The sequence below is a fragment of the Salvelinus sp. IW2-2015 genome, linkage group LG5 (assembly GCF_002910315.2).
Source record: "Salvelinus sp. IW2-2015 linkage group LG5, ASM291031v2, whole genome shotgun sequence".
Taxonomy (NCBI): Eukaryota; Metazoa; Chordata; class Actinopteri; order Salmoniformes; family Salmonidae; genus Salvelinus; species Salvelinus sp. IW2-2015.
Genome location: NC_036844.1, coordinates 11,213,620 through 11,232,099, shown reverse-complemented (window position 1 = coordinate 11,232,099; position 18,480 = coordinate 11,213,620). Strand labels below are relative to the sequence as shown.

Genomic DNA, 18,480 nt, shown 5'->3' with positions numbered 1-18,480 from the left:
AAAAAGAAATGTCCCTTTGTCAGGACCCTGTCTTTCAAAGATAATTCGTAAAAATCAAAATAATTTCACAGATCTTTATTGTAAAGGGTTTAAACACTGTTTCCCATGCTTGTTCAATGAACCATAAGCAATTAATGAACATGCATCTGTGCAACGGTTGTTAAGACACTAACAGCTTACAGGCAATTAAGGTCACAGTTATGACAACTTAGGACACTGAAGAGGCCTTTCTACTGACTCTGAAAAACCCCTAAAGAAAGATGCACAGGGTTCCTGCTTATATGCGTGAATGTGCCTTAGGCATGCTGCAAGGAGGCATGAGGACTGCAGATGTGGCCAGGGCAATAAATTGCAATGTCCGTTCTGTGAAACGCCTAAGACGGCGCTACAGGGAGACAGGACAGACAACTGATCGTCCTCGCAGTGGCAGACCATGTGTAACAACACCTGCACAGGATCGGTACATCCGAACATCACACCTGCGGGACAGGTACGGGATGGCAACAACAACTGCCCAAGTTACACCAGGAACGCACAATCCCTCCATCAGTGCTCAGACTTTCCGCAATAGGCTGAGAGAGGCTGGACTGAGGGCTTTTAGGCCTGTTGTAAGGCAGGTCCTCACCAGACATCACCAGCAACAACGTCGCCTATGGGTACAAACTCACCGTCGCTGGACCAGACAGGACTGGAAAAAAGTGCTCTTCACTGACGAGTCCTGGTTTTGTCTCACCAGGGGTGATGGTCAGATTCGCGTTAATGGTCGAAGGAATGAGCGTTACACCGAGGCTTGTACTCTGGAGCGGGATCAATTTGGAGGTGGAGGGCCTGTCATGGTCTAGGGCGGTGTGTCACAGCATCATCGGACTGATCTTGTTGTCATTGCAGGCAATCTCAACACTGTGCGTTACAGGAAAGACATCCTCCTCCCTCATGTGGTACCCTTCCTGCAGGCTCATCCTGACATGACCCTCCAGCATGACAATGCCACCAGCCATACTGCTCATTCTGTACGTGATTTCCTGCAAGACAGGAATGTCAGTGTTCTGCCATGGCCAGCAAAGAGCCCGGATCTCAATCCCATTGAGCACCTCTGGGACCTGTTGGATCGGAGGGCTAGGGCCAGGGCCATTCCCCCAGAAATATCCGGGAACTTGCAGGTGCCTTGGGGGAAGAGTGGAGTAACATCTCACAGCAAGAACTGGCAAATCTGGTGCAGTCCATGAGGAGGAGATGCACTGCACTACTTAATGCAGCTGGTGGCCACACCAGATACTGACTGTTYCTTTTGATATTGACCCCCCTTTGTTCAGGGACACATTATTCCATTTCTATTAGTCACATGTCTGTGGAACTTGTTAAGTTTATGTCTCAGTTGTTGAATCTTGTTATGTTCAGAGGTCGACCGATGTATGATTTTTCAACGCCGATACCGATTATTGGAGGACCCAAAAAAACGATACCGATTAATCGGCCGATTTAAAAAATAAATAAAAATAAAATAAACACAAAAAAAATAAATGTATTTGTAATAATGACAATTACAACAATACTGAATGAACACTTATTTTAACTTAATATAATACATCAATAAAATCAATGTAGCCTCAAATAAATAATGAAATGTGTTCAATTTGGTTTAAATAATGCAAAAACAAAGTGTTGGAGAAGAAAGTAAAAGTGCAATATGTGCCATGTAAGAAAGCTAACGTTTAAGTTCCTTGCTCAGAACATGAGAACATATGAAACCTGGTGGTTCCTTTTAACATGAGTCTTCAATATTCCCAGGTAAGAAGTTTTTAGGTTGTGTTATTATAGGAATTATAGGACTATTTCTCTCTCTACGATTTGTATTTCATATACCTTTGACTATTGGATGTTCTTATAGGCACTTTAGTATTGCCAGTGTAACAGTATAGCTTCCATCCCTCTCCTGGCCGCTACCTGGGCTCGAACCAGGAACACATCGACAACAGCCACCCTCGAGCAACGTTACCCTATGCAGAGCAAGGGAACAACTACTCCAAGTCTCAGAGCGAGTGACATTTGAAACGCTATTGCGCGCACCCCGCAACTAGCTAGCCATTTCACATCGGTTACACCCAGCCTAATTTCGGGAGTTGATAGGCTTGAATACATAAACAGCAGAGCTGCTGGCAAAAAGCACGAAAGTGCTGTTTGAATGAATTCTTACGAGCCTGCTGGTGCCCACCATCGCTCAGTCAGACTGCTCTATCAAATCATAGACTTAATTATAACATAATAACACACAGAATACGAGCCTTAGGTCATTAATATGGTCGAATCCGGAAACTATCATCTCGAAAACAAAACATTTATTCTTTCAGTGAAATACGGAACTGTCCGTATTTTATCTAAACGGGTGGATTCCATCAGTCTAAATATTCCTGTTACATTGCACAACCTTCAATGTTATGTCATAATTACGTAAAATTCTGGAGCCAGGCGGCCCAAACTGTTGCATATACCCGACTCTGGCGTGCAATGAACGCAAAAAGAAGTGACACAATTTCACCTGGTTAATATTGCCTGCTAACCTGGATTTCTTTTAGCTAAATATGCAGTTTAAAAAAAATATATACTTCTGTGTATTGATTTTAAGAAAGGCATTGATGTTTATGGTTAGGTACACGTTGGAGCAACGGCAGTCCTTTTTCGCGAATGCGCACCGCATCGATTATATGCAACGCAGGACACACTAGATAAACTAGTAATATCATCAACCATGTGTAGTTATTATGATTGATAGATTGTTTTTTATAAAGATAAGTTTAATGCTAGCTAGCAACTTACCTTGGCTTCTTACTGCATTCGCGTAACAGGCGGGCTCCTCGTGAGGCAGGTGGTTAGTAGAGCGTTGGACTAGTTAACTGTAAGGTTGCAAGATTGATCCTGAGCTGACAAGGTAAAAATCTGTCGTTCTGCCCCTGAACAAGGCAGTTAACCCACCGTTCCTAGGCCGTCATTGAAAATAAGAATGTGTTCTTAACTGACTTGCCTAGTTAAATAAAGGTATAAAAATAATAAAAATCGGCGTCCAAAATTACCGATTTCCAATTGTTATGAAAACTTGAAATCGCGCCCTAATTAATCGGCCATTCCAATTAATCGGTCGACCTCTAACACACACACACACACACTTTTACACTTCACATGCGCTTCTGCTACTCTGTTTATTTTCCGTCCTGATTGCCTAGTCACTTTTACCCCTACTTACATGTACATATTACCTCAGCTGCATCGTACCCCTGCACATTGATTCGGTACCGGTACTTCTTGCATATAGTCTTGTTATTATTATCTATTGTGTTACTATTTTTACTCTGCATTGTTGGGAAATGGCTTGTATGTAAGCATTTCAAGGTAAGGTCTACACCTTTTTTATTCGGCGCATATGACATTGATTTTGATTGCTTGATCTAGCTCTGCCAACAGTAGGCTTCTAATGATGTGAGGATAGTCAGTTCACCAATGACAACAAGGCATGTTGAATGAATGGCAGTCTAGTAGCCAGACCTAACATGATGGATTGTCAGTGTGGAGATCTGAAACAAGCTCATATAGGCCTAGTTCAATTGTTTTGTGTAGCCGCAGCTAACGTGTACTATAGCCTAGCCTGCCTGTTAAGTGCTGTTTTGCTGCTAGCTTCTCTCTACATGTGATTTCTCTTCACACTTTAGTTAGCTTACATGCTATTTAGATAGTAATCCAGTTTAGAACAATATTCAAGCAGGATACATATGTTTTCTATGTATTGTGTTGGTCAAGTATTGTATTGTTCACTATGAAACATTAGTTAGTTGTGCATTTATATTGCCTTTTAGTCTGAGCTGCTCCAGTAATTTCATTTTTCTGTATTGTTACAGTTTTACACCGTTTCAACTATAAAACTTGAGGTTTATGGAAAGCCTATCCCTGACTGGTTCAGTTCTTCATTGGAGTTTGGCTGGCTGTCAAATGATGGTTGCATACACCTTAAGGAGGACAGTACAACAGTCTATAACCTACTATTACTACTGAGACCGTCTTCTGCCAACGTCATTATCAGGCAAAAAAAATGTGTATTTGCCTATGATTTGAGCAGTGTAGGTGTCGCACGCGCCGTTGTGGGGTCCGCAGGGCCTGGGGTGCTGCCGCCGTGCTGAAGTGGTACTCCTAAAAGTTCTTCAAGGTTGGCAGGTCTGTGTCCACTGTGTATTGTTAATGGGGAGTTAACATGGCTGCSATAGAATGTTGAAGTGTCATGTAKATTTATCATAATGCAGAAACCACATTGGCCCGAATCTCTGAGTGCGCATGGCTCTGCTTGCTGATGTGTTTTGCTATTTGCTGCCAGACCCATATCTATATTTTACGGTGTCCACAATCTTTGCCCAGAGTGGGTGAAAACGCATTTTGGCGATTTAAATTGAACTTATGTTATAAAATACATTTTACCAAGACAAATATGATTATTCATGTTCTTAATTGTTCAGTGGGTCCTTTCTCTAACATATCATGAACATTATATACAAAAAGTTCGATTTCGTAACCTAATACAGCCGATAATAAGCACCGAGCTCTGTTGACATAGCAGCGCAGGTTTCCCGTAACAACTTTTGAGGATTTTACATTTTGTGCTAGTATCCAAGTACCTGCCCTGTATTGACCCCCTAAAGGCCAATGGGCTACAGTTAGCTGTTAATAGCAACTTAGCTAGCTAATGTGAGCTATGCACATCTTCCTCTGACATGCTACATGACAATACATGTTATCTTGACATATTTAGCTTGCTACAGTATCATTCCCCTTTCATCTGTGGTATCATAGCTAGCCTGGCTCGCTAGCATTATAAAATAATGTTGTATAAGTAGCTACTAACTAGCTAGTACCAGCTATGTTCTTAGCTAACGTACTCACCAACACCAGTGGTTTGATGGCTGACAGGCAGCAGAAGTGACGGATGTGTCGGATGTAATCCATTCCTGGCAATATTGTTGAAATCCATTGGAAGTTTGCACCAACTTATATGGAAGCTCATTTTCACTCCTATTTGCTGAGTGAAATGTGCGTGCGCTGCACCTATATGCAGACTTGACGACAAATGCCCACATGGCAGCTGGGGGCGGACCACAACATGTTGTCTCTGGGAAATTGGGCATCATGGAAAAAATGAGTATGTAAATAATCCGTACCCAACTCTCCTCCAGTAAGTAGTGACAAACTCACTTACAAACTCTGTTTGGGCGAGACTCACTATGACAAATTATCCTATTTACACTTTCTAGTCAATTTTGTCACTATAATTAATGTTTCTGACTCATCAATTCCACATAGAATCAACTTTTCTGGTTTTAAACGGCCTAAGGGGCAGTTGGCCTCACCATTACTAGCATTTTTGGGGGGGTATGATCTTTGGCCCTCTGTAACTTTCTCACTCATCATCATTCACAATGAATTCATGATTATCCACAATCATAGTAGCATGCACATTCATTTAGAAGTGTTCACAAACATCTGCTATTCTTACTTACAATAAAAGTGACTCCAAAATGACAATACATTATTCACCATGTACATCCTATTCGACAAAACATAATACGAAACAACCAAAACAAGCTGTACATTTTTAGAGTCAGAAGCTTGATGTAGTCATTGTGTGCAAGGAATACTGGACCAAATACTACACTTTTGACTGCTTTAATACACTATATTATAATATATATATTATAAATATAATACACTAATACACACAGACTGATTTCCAACTCTGACTCCCTGTATCAAAACTCAAAATTCTTCCTCGTTTTGGAAGAAACAAGCCTGAAACCTTGATCAAAGACATTTGACATCTAGTGGAAGCCATAGGAATTGCAATCTGGGAGCTGTAATTGCATAGGACCCATAGCTTTCCATTGTAAGAACATGGGATCTCCCCAAAAAATTCTGGTGTTTTTTTCTTTGGATTTTGTCCTACCATATCAATTGTGTTATAGTCTCATACATTATTTTTACATTTTTACAAACTTCAAAGTGTTTTCTATCCAATGGTACCAATTATATGCATGTCCTGGCTTCTGGGCCTGAGTAACAGGCAGTTTACTTTGGGCACGTCAGTCATGCGGAAATTCTGAAAAAAGGACCCTAGCCRTAACAAGTTTTAAGGACAACAAAGCGAAGGTATTGAAGTGGCCATCACAAAGCCCTGATCTCAATCCTATAGAACATTTGTGGGCAGAACTGAAAAAGCATGTGCGAGCAAGGACGCCTACAAACCTGACTCGGTTACACCAGCGCTGTCAGGAGGAATGGTCCAAAATTCACCCAACTTATAGTAGGAGGCTTGTGGAAGGCTACCCGAAACGTTTGACCCAAGTTAAACAATTTAAAGGTAATGCTACCAAATACTAATTGACCCACTGGGAATGTGATGAAAGAAATAAAAGCTGAAATAAATTATTCTCTACTATTATTCTGACATTTCACATTCTTAAAATAAAGTGGTGATCCTAACTGACCTAAAACAGGGAATTTTTATGAGGATTAAATGTCAGGAATTGTGAAAAACTGAGATAAAATGTACTTGGCTAAGGTTTATGTAAACGTCCYACTTCAACTGTATAAAGTGCTTTCATTTCTAAATTGCAAATCGGATGGAAAATACCCTAAAATATGATGTTACATTCTATACTGTCACCTCAGATGAAACATTTGATCTGAAATCCAAAATGCTGGAGTATAGAGCCAAATATAACATTTTAGCATCACTGTCCAAATACATACGTAGAGGAGTGTACACCCATATACAGCTAGTGAAATGATGAGTACAATACAGTGTATGTTGTTACACACACACACACACACACACACACACACAGCTTTGTGGAAGGTGTTGCAGCCTTGTTCCCTTACGACTGATTTTGTAATGGCGGACTCATTTTATGTAACTCATAAATAGTTGACATCTTAACTCGATAGGGAGGTGTTCTTTAAAAGAAAGGACTGGTGTTTCCCATCATAGGAAAGGTGTTTCCTGCCTGCCAGGCCTACTGGCATTACACTATAGCAAGACGAGGCAGATTTCACACGGACAGACTGAAAGAGTTCGGTTTGATAATAGGCCTAGAACGGATATCCGAGCCCCCAGCCAATCAATGCTGTATGTCGAGAAGAGATAGCCAATCCCTGTGATGATTATGTTAGCGCTGACCTGAGATCAAGTAACACACACACACACACACACACACACACACACACACACACACACACACACACATGGTCGGGAGTGCTCCCAGGGCTGTAATTACACTCAGCCGCCTCCTGCCTTAATCACACCTGGGTCAGAGGTCACAGGAAATTATGTCACTCACCAGACAACATTTTCCATTCTTGCCCCGAAGGTTGCATTGTTCCCACTGTGACAGGATTTGGTCATTTGTGCCTATGGGCAACTTGTACCTTCCTACTAAATCAGCTCTGCTGCTACTGTAGCTCCCTCTCAGCCAGCCCACTCTTACAGTAGCTAAGGTGTTTCTCTGGAGCTCTCAGCAGCTGCAGGGGTAGACAGTCAGCTAGTGCAGGGCTGGCCTGTCTGTGGTTACCATGGAGATGCCTGGCCAAGGTAAACAGTAGGAGCAGTGTTGGAGCTGAATCGAACAGTGTCTGTCTCTAGCCTCTGGTCCCTAGAGTGGACTTGTGTCTCTCTGTGTGTGCGTGTGGCTATGGAAAGCCTGGCTAGGGTTAACAAATAAGAGCCCCTATTCATCGGATCTACAGCTCCTCCACTGTTTTCAATCCACACCAGACAGAGCAGAAGAGTACTGCTAAGGCTATTCACTGCTTAGATAGGCTGGTTATACATTTACACATTCAATGTTATCCCTGGGAGAACTTAGGGAGAGTTGTACTGTATGAATTGAAGCGAGTGGTTCCTAGGCTAGTACATGATTCATTTGGTGGTTGTGAGGTGTGGACAATGGTTACTTTGATAGTGTTATCAGGGAAACAATGCTATAGTTGTGTGGACTCCTGGACATACAGTATGTTCTGTATCAGCAGCAGTTGCTGGTTTTCTCTCTCTAAWTGATATTGAATGGATTTTTATGATATGGCCACACACCTACACACTAGGGGTGTAACGGTCCGCGTATTCTCACTGAACCGTTCAGTACGGGGAACTCGGTTCGGTCTGCACTGAACCTGAATAAAATATCTGACAATTAAAAACGCTAGGGCTATAGGCTATGCCTACGCTACATTGTATGCCTCGAGTAAAGCTGAGCYGGCTTTTTTTCCCTTCAGGCTATGCTCAGGTTCTAATCTTAATGGGCTCATTTCAAACTGTCTTTTTGTGAGGCGCAGCCGGGAACTAGTTCTGTACGATGGCGAGTGGTGGGATTGTAAACCAGGAGGATTCTCCACCATTGGAGATTAAAACAGTTTGGGGCCATTTAGGCTTCCCTGTAGATTACAACGACAATGGACAGAGAGAGTACGTCTCCACTGGTCAATGAGAATAGCCTACGCAGCTGCCAACACCTCAAACACGTTGACATATTTACGCCGACATCACACCAGTATTCTTACTACCGGAGCAAGATGGAAACGCAAAAAAACAACAACACAACACCGTCTCCCATCTGCATTCAAGCAGCCCCTAGCAGCTGATTCTGACCGGGCCAAACAAATTACAGGAGCGATACATACGTATGTTTATAGCCGTGGAAATGCGCCCATTCTTGATGGTTGAGCAGAATAGGGGGTTGTAGCACCACGTTATGCCCTCTCGCACCCATTTCAGTAAACAGTTAGTACCTGCTCTATATACGGTGAACAGAAAAAATAAACGCAACAATTTCAAAGATATTACTCAGTTAGTTCTAATAAGGAAATCAGTCAATTGAAGTAAATTCATTAGCCATAATCTATGGATTTCACATGACTGGGAATACAGATATGCATCGGTTTGTCACAGATGCCTTAAAACAAAAGGTAGGGGCGTTGATCAGAAAACCAGTCAGTGTCTGGTGTGAACACCATTTGCCTCATGCAGTGCGACACATCTCCTTCGCATAGAGTTGATCAGGCTGTTGATTGTGGCCTGTGGAATGTTGTCCCACTCTTCAATGGCTGTGCGAAGTTGCTAGATATTGGCGGGAACTGGAACACACTGTGGTACACGTCGATCCAGGGCATCCCAAACATGCTCAATGGGTAACATGCTCAATGGGTGAGTATGTAGGCCATGGAATAACTGGGACATTTTCAGCTTCTAGGAAATGTGTATAGATCCTTGCGACATGGGGCCATGCATTATCATGCTGAAACATGAGATGATGGCGCCGGATGAATGGCACGACAATGGACCTGAGGATCTCGTCACGGTATCTCTGTGCATTCAAATCACCATAGATAAAATGCAATTGTGTTCATTGTCCGTAGCTTATGCCTGTCCATACCATAACCTCACCGCCACCATGGGGCACTCTGTTTACAACATTGACATCAGAAAACCTCTCGTCTACACGGCGCAATACACGCTGTCTGCCATCTGCCCGGTACAGTTGAAACTGGGATTAATCTGTGAAGAGCACACTTCTTCAGCGTGCCAGTGGCCATCGAAGGTGAGCATTTGCTCACTGAGGTCAGTTACGACGCAGAACTGCAGTCAGGTCAAGATCCTAGACGACGAGCACGCAGATGAGTTTCCCTGAGACAGTTTCTGTAGAAATTCTTCAGTTGTGCAAACCCACAGTTTCATCAGCTATCTGGGTGGCTGGTCTCAGACGATCCCGCAGGTGAAGAAGCCCGATGTGGAGGGCCTGGGCTGGCGTGGTTACACGTGGTTTGCGGTTGTGAGGCTGGTTGATCACACTGCCAAATTCTGTAAAACAACGTTGGAGGTGGCTTATGGTAGAGAAATTTACTTTAAATTCTCTGACAGCAGCTCTGGTGGATATTCCTGCAGTCAGCATGGCAATTGCACACTCCCTCAACTTGAGACATCTGTGGCATTGTGTTGTGTGACAAAACTGCACATTTCAGTGGCCTTTTATTTCCCCCGCACAAGGTGCACCTGTGTAATTAATGATCATGCTGTTTAATCAGTTTCTTGATATGCCACATCTGTCAGGTGGATGGATTATCTTGGCAAAGGAGAAATGCTCACTAACAGGGATGTAAACAAATMTGTGCACAAAATTTGAGAGAAATATGCTTTTTGTGCATATGGAACATTTCTGGGATCTTTTATTTCAGCTCATGAAACATGGGACCAACACTTTACATGTTGCGTTTATATTTTTATTCAGTATATTTTGAAGCGCTACAGACACGCCCCTTTATTAGAGACACAGAAGTGCACATATTTTTSTCTTTGTAAGAAAACATTATAGCATAGGCCTATAAATGTCTGAGCCCTGTTTATATATGGATTTCACAGGCATTTTCCACTTGATTTTAGTGTTGTTGTTAATGAGTAATCGTGTGTTTTCATTGAAGAAAATCCAAAGTGTTAATCCTGATGGTGCTCTCACCAGGCATTATATGACTAATGATCATATATGGAGTCAGGAATACCAACACTTAGGATTTTCTTAAAGAAGCCAAAATGAACTACAGTAACTGTTGGCATTTCATTTTCCACACACACACACACACACACACACACACACACACACACACACACACACTTACACATGCTCACACACATAATCATGCTTATGCACTGACTGCACAAATACTCGATCCTTTTCATTTTACTAGTACTGTAACATTTGGTAAATACGTATTGTAATTTTTTTCTCCAGCTGTTGAAAGAGCTCTTTGTTGAGGCAGCCATTATGAAATGGTCTGGAGTCTGGACTGAGACTTGGGCCACCACACACACACTCTGATGAATCAACGCTGCTACTAGTCTCAACAATATTAGCTATTCCTGAACGTTATTAGCACCTCTCCTATAGCACCTTATTCAGAAGCACAGAAGAAACACAAGTTCTTCAAACCATGTTCCCCATTTTCCTATTTTCTTTCTTTGGTACAGGCCTAGCCGTCTAGGCCTACCCGAATCCTCCTAACCCTGTCTTGATGCTGTAACTTTTTAAAATATTTTAGTTGCTTTGATGTTTTTCTGAATTGCTAAATGATCTTGTTTTCTGTAGCTGCTGGAGAGGCACCGGGCCATGGAGAGTATGGTGGAGCTGCTGCAGGTCTATCCAGAGGAGGACGAGGCCTACGGAGAGTTACTGGAGGCTACAACACAACTCTACCACTACCTACTGCAGCCCTTCAGAGACATGAGAGAGCTGGCCATGCTGCGCAAACAGCAGATCAAGGTAACAAATCCAATCCAATTGTATTTGTCACATGCGCCGAATACGACAGGTGTAGGTAGACCTTACCGTGAAATGCTTACTTACAAGCCCTTAACTAACAATGCAGTTCAAGAAATAAAGTTGATAAAATATTGACTCAATAAACTAAAGTAAAAAAAAATCTAATCAATGAAAAAGGAACAGAATAAATGTACATAACAATAAGGAGGCTGTATACAGGTCAATGTGCGGGGGTACAGGTTAGTTCAGGTCATTTGTAAAGTGACTATGCATAGATAGTAAACAGCAAGTAGCAGCAGTATAAAAACAAGGGGGGGGGGGGCTCTATGTAAATAGTCTGGGTGGCCATTTGATTAGTTGTTCAGCAGTTTTATGGCTTGGAGGTAGAAGCACTGTATACACACACACACTGTACACACACACTGTACACACACACTGTACACACACACACACACACACACACACACACAGAGACACATTAGCTGCCTCTGACTGGCAGTCTGGGCTAAGGTCAAGGTTAGCGTAGCAGTGGGCCTAAAGCCCTTTGACAGACAGCAGCATACACTAATACCCAGTATTTCTTAAGTCCTATCTAATGACATTAGGGTTAGCTCCTGGTGGGTAACTGGACTAGACGGCAGAGATAGCGGGAGTGCAATGAATGTGGAAGTGCAATAAATGACAGGTGAGTTTTAAGTTGTTCCCTCTCTAATGGCTAAGCTGATTCTAGAGCTATGGTGAAGGCTAACCTCTTCCCACAATATGATGGGCAGTCGTGTGTGTATGGGGGTTGGGGGGGTAGAGGATCAGATCAGCTAGAGAGGCTTTCCCCCCTTCAGTCCGCCTGCCTCCCTGCCCAGAGCAGCTTAACCTACAGTATTAGTACAGCAGTTTGTACTCAGCCTCTAAACCAGACCAGCCTGGAATACTGCAGTCTCAGCAGACGCCTCTCCTCTCACTCTCCCCTCTCCCCTTCCCTTCTCGTTCACCCTCTGTTGTGTTAGTGAGGGTGTTGTGTGTTATTTCAGTCATCTCTTGTGAGGGTCCAGTCTGTAGCTCGTAGTCATGGCGTTGGGGGTGATTTCCCACTATTTGCCTTTTCCCCACACCACATTCCTCACCCAGCATGGATGTCTGTGGTGCTGCGTTGGTCTCACACACACACACACACACACACACACACACACACACACATAGATGACTGTGTGTGAGGGGTGTTTCTTCAGAACACAATGCAGCATTATGAGCTTCGGATAGGACCTGGTTCCCGGTAGATACACATCTAGGATCAGTTTACCTTTCGAAATCTTTACACAAACCATTAGGGGGGAAACGATGAACTGATCTTGAATCGGCATCTAGGGCGTCTTAATTCTACTCTCATCGTTGCTCGCTGTGTCTGGGCTCACTTATTAAGCTTTCCAACACTGTGAAACATGAAGGAGAGATCTAGTCTCTGGGCTCGTTTGATAATCCTGCCAGTATGGTCAAAGCTGCTCCACTGATCTGCTCTCCTCTAGTATGCCTGCCAGATGTCCAGAACCTGGAGCAATGATATGGCTCAGTAATCCTGCCTGCCTACTGGGTTGCAGCAGACTCTGAACACCGGAGACAGCGCTTAGTGGGCTTGCTGGTAGTCTTTTGTTAATTAAACCCCCTACAATATGAATTCAAATATKTTTGTTTGCTCACGTTGTTTGTAGGAGGAGCTAGAGTACTGTACATTCTATCCACCATATAAATCCTGAATTGTTTAATTATTTAATAGTGATGGGGGGGYAAAGTTGTTAGTTACATATCGCAATATTATTATTAAATGTTTTTGCTAGGTAGCGTTAGCTAATGCTAGTCGACTGTACCTGCGGCAAAACTTCATCCTCTAGCTTGTTCTCCATCTTTTTAAATAGTGAGCCATGTTTTCAGCACTTCTATTGCCATTGCTGATCAAAACTKATTTTCTCATGCTCTCTCTTGTCTCTCTGCAGCAGACATGGAGAGAACAATATGTTTGAAACATGAAATCGCAATATCGAATCGCAATACATAGAATCGTAAAAATCACATGTCGTATCAGCACCTAAGTATCGTGATATTGTATCATGAAGCCCCTGGCAATTCCCAGTCCTATTACTTCATGTCTGTGGTTTCCACACGCTAGTTCTTATTTGTGACGACAACAGCAAAATGTTCCCTAAGCTTTGCTATATGGTGAGCTAAGTAGATCGATCAGTCTAGGATAGTTGGTCAGTAGGTCTATTTGAGGCTATAATGGTGATTCAGCCCAACCACCTGTTGCCCTGAGGGGAAACCAACTGCTGGAAACAAAGCTGTATGCAAATTAACACAAATATCAGACGGGCCAGTCAGTTGGTTGGTCGTTTGGATGTTGGTTGTRGCTTGGTTTCTCATAAACTGATGAGTCAGTAGAACAGCCCTACATTATACAGCTGGGAGGGGGAGTGTGTCACTGAGAAAAGGGTGAGGGAGAGGAGAAAGGGGAAATATAGGGTATTTGCATGTGCTCTGCATTGTCCTTGATGTTCAAGTGTGTAAATGTTGCGAGTAAGGTGAGGCGAGAATTGTCACGTGGACAGATGAGGGTAGGCTAGGTAGTCTTTCAATAGACTACTATCAGTGCCCCAAAGGAGATGAGAGCCACCTACCTGATACAGTTATAGCCTCCTCTTACCTCCTGGGAGTGTGAAGACACACACACACACTGCACTGATGCCAATTGTCCTAGGACCTAGTGGAAGGTGTAAATGAATCCTGTCACCTCTTTGAAGGGAGGAGCTGACAATGGGTTAAGCTATACAGTGCATTCGGAAGGTATTCAGACCTCTTAAATTTTTCCACATTTTGTTACGTTTCAGCCTTATTCTAGAAAGGATGAAATAAAACAGAATACTTTCCGAATGCACCGTTATTTAGCTGGTTGTACGAGTAGACGGGAGATATACRCTTATGATGAGAAGTTGGGAACAGTATCCATTTCACATGGTTCTTTTCTTTCTGGAACCTTCTGAACTAGAGATGTGAAGACTGTAGGCTTGGGCGGAATGCCATATGCCGGGGTATTTGGAAATAGCCACGGATGGTTTTRCTATACCGTTGAAACTATTTKTTTTGAAGTTTTTCAGTACGTTTCTTGACTTGTAAATACCTGCAGTCAACTTGTCCAATTTGTTAGGAGATGAAGCAAATTGCGTTCTTCATTTCACGTGTCACATTATTTTACATTATGAAGCTTACCGTAGTTCCCCAGAACAGTTGAGCCAGTCACGTGTTTGCTTGTAAATAGCACAACGGGGGAAAGCGGGAGCAGGTGAGTTCAACTGTGTGTTGACAGGGGTTGCGTTTTATGTMTTTTTTTTMRTSCATCAATAGAGTGATCAGGGTCGTGCAACTCTAGTTTTCCTTCACAGAAAATACATTCGTGCAACACATTCGTCAGAAAATAGCTACATTTTCATCGGATGACAACGGAAGTTCAAAACGATTTGGCTGGCAGCCACACAAGTAAATGAGCTTACAATGAAAATCAAGGAATTTTTTACTCCTAATGTTTTGCAAAAAATTATTCTGCCCGTTCATGAATTCTCATCCGAGTGAAGTGCAACTGAACCCAGCAAATATTACAATAAGATGCTTTTAGATCTGCATTTACAGAACCCAGCGAGAAAAAAATAAAATAAATCTGCGTGAAGAACGCAGAATTCTGCATTAACGCGACCCCCAAGTTTAACTTGCTAAGTGACTGAAAGACGGGGCATCATATAGTGTTAGCTTTCTGCGATGTTTGAGAAATCTGTACAGCTGACACTGCCATCTTGATGTCCTTTTTCACCTCGCTTTTCTCGGCCCATCTGCTCCTCCCCCTCTCTTCTCCGAGCAGAGCAGGCAGGCCTGTTGCCCTAGCGACTCCAGGCTCCACACAGACACAGCGTGTACACATGCTTCTCCAGAGCCAGTACTGTTCTTCCTTCAGACTAGCATGCGTCAAAACTTTGTTCATTTGCACCATGTCTCTCGTTCACATTCACTTGTAAATGTCCAAACTCACAAAATATTACATTRGGTAGCTCCTACCTATATATGTATAGCTTTATGAGCTGGATTGCCTGTCTTTGCAATTCATTTATTTTGATTTGTGCTCGTTAGCATATTTAGCTAGCAGACTCCATGGAAATTCGCTATTATTTGTGCTCATTTTGTTAGCTTTCTTGTAGATGCCCAATGGGCTTTTTTTGTGTGTTTATTTGGCTCCCTCTTGTGTACTAACCGGTAATACCGTAAATCCCGGGATGAGCGAAGGACGGTCTGACGATATGAAAATCTGGATAGACCCCAAACCGAGAACCCTGCAGTCCATGCAGGCTTTTGTTCAAGCCCAMCACTAACTCACCTAATTCAAGTCATCAACCAAACATGGTCTTCAATTTCGACAACATTTACTTTCATCAGATATGTTAGAGCTGGGCTGGAACAAAAGCATGCACACACTGCGTCCCACGAGCACTGGAGTTGCCCACCCCTGGGCTGAACCCTGTCAACATGCCAAAAGGAACAGGCGAAAGAGGGAACAGATGAATAGATTAATGAAGGGATGAAGTGGATGGGTGTCCGGGACAAAGGAGAGCAGGTATAGGATGAATGATGCATTGTGGGTCAGCCCTATCTTGTGTCGGAGTGATGCAGCATGGGTATTCTGTTACAGCCAGGTTCAAAGGGCYTACATTAATAAGTCATGTTGCTTCTGTAACCTATGAAATGGTGGCTAAGTACCATAGTTAGTAGGTAGAACCTAAAAGGCGTGTATGATAAAAAGTGTGTGTGTGCGCGCGTGTGGTGACGTTCCCCACTCCCGTAGATGATAGAAGGCTGTTTTAGGCGTCTGTGATAAGGACTGTGACACTGGTCTATCTCTGTAGTTATTTCAGCCTGTGACCCCCTGGCCCTGGTAACAGACCTGGCTGTTATTCCTGCCTCACTCACTCTGACACCAGCTGTCTGGAGCTGCAGATTACAGAGTGGGCTGTAGAGGAGGTGTGGAAAGATGGACAGAAGGATGGAGGTGTAGTGTAGTACTGTATGCGGAGAGAGGCAGCGTCAGTGTGTGTATAATTTAGTGGTGTAGGGTTAGGTCATGGCTGTATAGGGTGTCGCGTCTGAGATGAGACCATGACACAGCACAGCAACCAGGAAGTGACAGAAGAAAGGGGGGGGCTAACTGGACCAGGTGGCAGACTGGCCAGAGGACAACACTAAAGCTCTCTGGCATCATCACATTCACTATTCTTATATGTCATTGTTCAATTCTCAGCAACATTCTATTCCAATACTGTATTCTATTCATACTTATTTCTCACATATAMCCTTTTCACTACAAGAACACCTAACAAGAACCAAATTCCTTAATGAGAGGGGGCAGCACTGAGCAAGCCTGCAACMTCACTTKCRGGAGTAGCTCAAACTGCGCATGTTAMCTCCWTGAGASGCRATKTTAACRYACTTKATTTGGCTTCAATGCGCTATTGAGCCATTACATAGGAATGAATGGTGTCACGTGATCGATGGCTTTGTCCATTCATATATACAGTCATTGGTGTCACTCTGATCTTAAAATCATGTCTCGACAGAAATGTGTATACTGTATATACTGTATATAATTGTTTTGCAGTGGCGGCAACAATTTAGTGGCGCATATAGGGGAAACACTGAGTCAACCACAGTATCAGGGAAATGGAGAACAATGGCATACTAGAAATGGCGTATTTTACATTTTGTCAACAGCCCCTGTCAAAGACATTCCCACTGTGAAGTGATACTAGTAGTAAAAAAAAAAAAAGAAAAAAAAAGAAATATATATATATATATACTGTTTGTTGTACTTTTACCCAATTTCATGATATCCAATTGATAGTTAGTCTTGTCCCATCGCTGCAACTCCCGTACGGACTCGGGAGAGGCGAAGGTCGAGACCATACGCCCTCCGAAACACGACCCCGCCAAGCCGCACTGCTTCTTGACACACTGCTCGCTTAACCCGGAAGCCAGGCGCACCGTACCGCTGGCGACCGAAGTCAGCGTGCATGCGCCCGGGCCGCCACAAGGAGTCGCTAGAGCGCGATGGGACAAGGACATCCCAGCCGGCTAAAACACTCCCTTAACCCGGGCGACGCTGGGCCAATTGTGTGCCGCCTCATGGGTCTCCTGGGCGCGGCCCGCTGCGCCACTCGGGAGAGACTAGTAGTGTTTACAATATGTCTTTATTCCACTTAGATATGATGGACATCCTCATTGTTAGGGTGTTTCATAGTTCCATAGAGCAGGATGTGTGACTTGTCTGCGGGGTAGGAGCTGTGCTGGGTCCAGATGTTAGTCATTCTAAATGTTATAGTTTGTGTGGCGGGCCAATATGCCCTCTCTATTGGAGAATGCAAACCTCAGTCACACAAAGTTAGACATGACCTTAGTGCTGACTGAGTTATGTCTTTCCCCTTATCTATCCTTCTCTGCCTCTAACACACACACTCTCTCTCCTTTTCTCTCTTCTCTCTCTCTCTCTCTCTCTCTCTCTCTCTCTCTCTCTTCTCTCTCTCTCTCTCTCTCTCTCTCTCTTCTCTCTCTTTCCTCTACCTTTACCTAACTCACTCACAGAGATTACTCTGTGTGTGAGCGGTCATACATCTGTTTTGCATTGAGATATTAGGCTAACATGTAAGTGTAGTAGTGTATGTATGTGGTAGGGGGGTCCTTAGGAAGTACAATCTGTTCCAGCTGCTGCTATTCTCAGTCTCAACACACCTAGAACAATGATCAGCTGTCTTACTAACTCACCCAGGGCTTATCCAGGGCTGGTTAGCTAGCTACAAAGACAGTGTAAAAGACCCAAGTCACTTCCATGTATAGGACTAAGTCTGAGAATTGAGAGACACTGGAACACTTGATTGCCATTGCCTCAGTAGGTTGGTTTAAATCAGGTCCTCTTATCCATAGAGATTGTCCCACAGCTATGAAAAGAAAACAAAGGAGGACACTYGGTTAGTAGTACAGTAAACACATCCAGGCATGTAGCTCTATGTCCCTGACTTGCACCACAGCACCACCTGCTGTTAGACACTGGTACAGGTCATTTGAGGTG

At 43.3% G+C, this 18,480-nt stretch overlaps 1 protein-coding gene across 1 annotated transcript in view; it reads left to right on the top strand.

Moving 5' to 3' along the window:
• LOC111963901 (junction-mediating and -regulatory protein) overlaps window positions 1–18,480 on the top strand; it is a 44,552-nt gene that overhangs the window by 10,954 nt on the left and 15,118 nt on the right. Inside the window, exon 2 of the mRNA XM_023987466.1 lies at window positions 11,163–11,336. Within this exon, the coding sequence (XP_023843234.1) occupies window positions 11,163–11,336 (174 nt within the window). The remainder of the gene's footprint in view (window positions 1–11,162; window positions 11,337–18,480) is intronic.